The 5,460-nt window shown below is 42.4% G+C and overlaps 1 protein-coding gene across 1 annotated transcript; it reads left to right on the top strand.

Annotated features, from left to right (window-relative positions):
• The first annotated feature begins 800 nt into the window (after positions 1-800).
• On the top strand, positions 801-4,825 carry LOC125770202 (SET and MYND domain-containing protein 4-like). Its single transcript, XM_049439576.1, has one exon. It carries the CDS (start codon positions 2,566-2,568, stop codon positions 3,934-3,936), a length of 1,371 nt encoding a protein of 456 aa, XP_049295533.1. The 5' UTR covers positions 801-2,565; the 3' UTR covers positions 3,937-4,825.
• Positions 4,826-5,460: the final 635 nt, after the last annotated feature.

The following is a 5,460-nucleotide window of genomic DNA, read 5'->3' as shown; positions in this document are numbered from 1 at the left end:
ATAATGTATGCGGGAGCAAATTTGTTAAGAAGTCCCTTATGCACACCATAAGATGTTCCATTTTTTATTGCTAAAAAATGTTTGGTTCAATTATTATCTACACTAACGATTTTGTGAAACATTAATGCCTTCATCATCATCTTCCTTCACTGATCTCCATTTATCATTTGAAAAGTTCGAGGAGTTTGAACTTTCTATTCTTACTTAGCTTAATTCTCTTCTGGTTCTTCACGTCACATGAAGCGACCAAAAGTATGGATGTTTAGCATTGATAGAGATGGAAATTGTGGTACAACTGTGACGGTTCCCTGTATCATATGTGCACACGTCTTCATGCGCACGGAATGAACGGATGAAAACGGAGAGACGAAAGAGTCGTAAAACTGCACCGATCGCCAGTGTCAGACTGGTGTGCAATGAGTGTCTCGGACCCGAGGTGTTGTAAATCGTCGATGTCTGCCGCTGGATTTGCGCTAAATATCATGTATTGCCTTTGCGTATCGGTTGTGACGAATGCGGATCAATGCTTTCCGTCATGACTCGGGAGACTGCGGGCTTGGGCGGGCTAGGGCAGTTTTATGAGCAAATTTCGCCCTGAAGAAGATGCTCGCGTTTAGTCGCAGTTCGACACGGTCAAGCATTCCTTCCTCATTGTCTAAAGTCGTAGTCTCCCAAGCGATCGCGGCAGATCACGGCAGATCGCTTACATTTAACATTATTTCATTTCATATGCAAATTATATTTCATTTCCATTCGCCTCAGATTAATGATGAATCAGTGTCTACATCAGACAAAACATGGAAAACTAATCACAGCGCACTAGTTAAAAATTTGCTTTCAATTACCGACTACAAATAGGTGGGATGATATATTATTAGATTTTATAAACGAATAACAGTTATTGTTATTCTATAAAACAGATGACCTTAAAATGGATATCGTTGGATTAATATCAACGAGACAACAATTTGTGATTTAGATATTATACCTGGAAGGGGCGTTCCGTTGTTGCATGATAAACGGCGCCAGTCCACACGGCAGGACCGGGTTCAAATCCCATCCGGACCGTCCCCACGTAACAAGGACTGACTATCCGGCTACGCGGCAAAATAAGTCTAGTTAGCCAGAAATGGCCGGCGTGACCTGTAAGGTCGTTAAAGCCAAGAAGAGAGACCTGGATTACAAATCTTCGTTATTTAAGCTTGTTGCTAAGAATTATGAAATAGCAAATATGTCCTCGCAAGGGAGATTCACAATAACAACTTAACCTATGCAATGAGAGAGCAAACGGTCACACACAGAACGGCACATCACGATTAAGCGTCGAATCATTCCTCCAGTAAATGTTTGCTTTTATTCAACAATGTGATACTGGAAATTAGTAAATGGATTGCAGAGGAACAGAGGATTGTTTTTCAAACATGGTTGATTCCTTTCCTTTTAAAAAACAGCCAAGCACATCAGAGTATTTATTAGACTGGATTGTTAATACATCGATACTGCTAGAAACTCCCTGCTGCTAGAAGAAATGCTAAAAAACCCCTCAAGGGTATTCAATATTAACCTTCCCATACATAATTTCGACGTCATTGTGCTACATAAATTAAGCCAAGGATGTGAATAAAGAAGTGCATGTCTTACATCTAAGCGTATGTAAATTGAAGCTTTCAAATTTTCACTTGCTTATTACAAAAAAATATATATATAAAGAAAGAGACAATATAGATTGGAGAAACACGTGCATGCATCACACTTGAACGATCTGGATGATCACTATGATACCCCTCCGTTGTTATTTGTGAGTAGTCGTTGACTAATACATAAAGGTTCTCCTGCTATGGAGTGCAGTATTCTGATCTCAGCTTTCGAGACTCCTGGGAACAGTCGAGATTTAGTGATACCTGAATTACTGGCAACACTAAAACTGTGGTAGCGAATTATTGATACTGAACACGAAGTCGTAAAATTCGTGAATGCTTGGTTAAATTCTGACGATGTGAGGCTTTTTAATTTGTCTTGAATATACATTTTGATTTCACCACTTTTCTAATAAATTAATTGTATTTTAAAAATACCTCAAATTTAATCGTTCTCTCTCGCTCTCAAACCAATGTTGAGTTAGGCGTGTGATTCATCATCATCATCATCAGTCCAACGCGCGCTCAACATTTTGAATTTTCTCCAAGTTGTTCAAAATGCTCCACTTGCCTCTCTCGCGAATAAGAGAGATCCCATCTCCTACGGCTGAGCCATGCAAAACCATGTGTTGCAGCACACCCCACGGTACAGTTACATCGGGCTGAAGCTCGTACCGAAGACGAAAGGCTTCCAAGACGGGCCAATTATTTTAGTTCGGATTCACCTTCCTACCGTTTGAGATGTGTTTCTTCGTGCCGCGTGCCATATTTTAATTTCCGCAGATTTTTTAACTCTGTGAAGATCGACGCGTGCAAGTTCTAGCAAGTTACAGTGCAAGTGCGATCGTTTGTGTATAAACTACTCGTTTGCTGTACAACATTTTGTCTTCAAGCCCGTGTGTTTGTGGTATAATACCTGGAAACTGAAATGGAAGCTGAAAATCCTCCAACAATTGTTGAATCGAGAAGATGCCGTACCGATAAGAATCTGGTGGCATTTATAATTGAGCGTGGAATGAGATTGATCGAACCGATGGAGCGGCACGTGTTGTTCTGGATCAGCATCAAAAGTAATGATTACGCATGGTGGATGTACGAAAACTACGATGGGCAACGTGTGTGTAATTGGTTAAAACATCCTCTGAATTTACATAGCAACAATTCCAAAAACCGCTTAATGGAGCAACTGAATCAGCTCATTGCTTACTGTGAGCCCAATTCCTACGTGCTCAAGGTGGCATATCTGGGCAGGGCTTTAATGGCGTACGAATCTAAGGAAGATTTCTATTGCATGTATAATATATGGGATGCTGAGGAAATTGATGCGATCCTAAATTTTCCCAACGAATCTGCAAAGCGTGAGTTCGACGAATTGTACGATAGGGCGCACAGTCGACGATTAGGTAATCGGTATCCGTCTCCATATAACGACCGCAGCAACTGCATTAATTATGTCGTGTGCAATAATTCGCCGAGGTATGGCCGATATCTGCACGGCAAATGGAATGTGATGAAGGGAAACTTGGTTCTGCGCGAGTTACCATTCGTGAGACTACTGCTGTCTGGAGACCGTTGGATGAGGTGTCATCACTGCCTGATCTACGCTCCGCTTGTTCTGATTCCGTGCCGAGGCTGCTCGATAATGTTGTACTGCTCGAAATCGTGCCGGGACCGTGCCAAACAGGAGTACCATTCGTTCGAGTGTCCCATTATCTTTATGCTGCTGTCTCAGTATACGCCCATCGAGGTTCTCGCGTTGCGTTCCACGATCTGTGCGTACAAGAAGTTTTATGAAATGCCGGGCGTACTGGAGAATTTCATACGTTCTGTGTGTATGTCCGAGAAATGGGTACATCAGTACTGTACCCCGAACGGGCGCTACAAAAATCCGGAGGACGCCTATGGAAAGGTCTACCAATTGGCTACCAACCGAAGCCGTTTGACGAGAGAAAAACTGACCACCGACGGCTTAAGGGGTGTCGCGCTGGCTAAGCTTCTCGTGCGCGCGAATAATATACCGACCAGTAACGTGGAACTGCTGGCCGAGCTGACCGTGCGCCATATGCACATCCTACGTGTCAACGCACTGGTGCTCCATTGTTCGGTGGACGACCCTGCGAAGGATTGCTTCGATGACAGATCGGTGCCATACGCACTAGCTCTCGTTACGACGGGCAGTATGTTCAATCATTCCTGCACCCCCAACGTGGACTACTCGTTGTCTACGGATGGCACAATAGAGTTCAGGGCGAATCGGAATATTCCCTGGGGGAAACAGATGCGCATCAACTATCGGTAAGTACGGAGGGTCAGTTTTGGAACGAGTAATTCGGTGCTAATCGATGTCGTTCGATCTCTTCTACAGTCGCAACTCGAGGGATGACAGATACTTCTTTAAATGCCACTGTCTTGAGTGTCGTTTGTGCGCAAGAACCCCAAGTGGTGTGCCATCATCAGCTACAGAATAGGAGGGAGGATCTTAAGTTAAGTTAAACTTCATCTTTATCATCTACCTTTCTACAATCTTTAACACACTACAGGGCGATTAGTCAACTTTGGACTAGAGGAAATTTAAAATTTCAAATTTGTAATATCCTATTTTCGAATTCTTGATTACAAAAAGTGTTTAAACCCAAAAGTGATATGATACAGGATAGGAAAGAAGAGCCAAAATTTTGCAGCTTATGTCTAGGTAACTTATGTACGTATAACGTATTTCTTTACTTGTTTACGCACTTAAGTACTGTAAAAAACATTTAAATAGAAACGTATTAATATACACCAAAAAAGCCTTTAGCGTTAAGCAGTAGGATATTTAAATCATCATAATAAAGTGAGATTTCTCATAGTTTTGCCATATAAATCACGTTTGTTAAATTGGTGGCCCGCGGGACACATGAAGTATGCGATACAGGGTTTTTCTATTCAGTTTAGACTAGCCGCACACATAAATAGCGCTTTAGGATAAAGCTAAGGGCAGATTAATTTGATCATACTAAGGGGAAACGCTGCCCGAGTAACAAGCGGAAATAAAAAGGGAAATCGCCGGCCCAGTGAAGGATTGTTGTAATAAAGTGTTAAACCTAAACTTGTAAAGCTTTTTTCAGTTTAGCGTTTTTATGAATGTAATATCACAATATAAACAGTCGTGTGTGTAGGGCTGCGTACAAAAATGTGTCTTAACACCATTGGACAATCGAAACGCAAATCTCGCAACTCAATTTTGTGCTGATTAGAAACCGATGGTTAACAAAGGAATGTAATGATTCACAAGAACTTCCGTCGTAGTCGCTATCCAACCTCCGCTGCGTGCAGACATTAATCGAGGCTACGAAAGTGCTAAACACAGACAAAAAAAAAGTGATTGCAAATTATAACGAGCGTACCCACGATGGGTCATAGCTCCCAAAAAAACAAAAAGCGGCCGATCCCCATGGGAACTGCTACCAGGCCGAAACGCAGAATACTGCCAAACACAGCACAACAGTGTGCAGCTAATCCATACGCACCTCTACTATCGCTAGAGGACAACGAGATCGAGATCACGCACACAACTCCTAAACCATAAGGCAACGTCAAGCCAGAGCACGTACCACCACCAATAACGGTCGCCAGTTCTAATGTTCTGGACATCCATAAGAAGGTCATGGCATCTGGTGTCATGCGCTATACGACAGCGACTACCTACAAAGGTATTATAGTCCGCACCACAACCACAGCTGATTTTAAGGCCGTTTGTCAAATGCTGAAATCGACAAACACGGAGTTTCACTCTTACCAACTACACGAGGACAAAACGACCAAAATCGTCTTAAACGGCCTA

The sequence above is a fragment of the Anopheles funestus genome, chromosome 3RL, assembly GCF_943734845.2.
Source record: "Anopheles funestus chromosome 3RL, idAnoFuneDA-416_04, whole genome shotgun sequence".
In the NCBI taxonomy this organism is placed as follows: Eukaryota; Metazoa; Arthropoda; class Insecta; order Diptera; family Culicidae; genus Anopheles; species Anopheles funestus.
The sequence above is the reverse complement of the archived record's forward strand: the minus strand, read 5'-3'. Positions and strand labels throughout refer to the sequence as shown.

Bases quoted from the DNA above. Each gene is read 5' to 3' on its own strand.
- LOC125770202 (XM_049439576.1), top strand. From the start codon at position 2,566: ATGGAAGCTGAAAATCCTCCAACAATTGTTGAATCGAGAAGATGCCGT.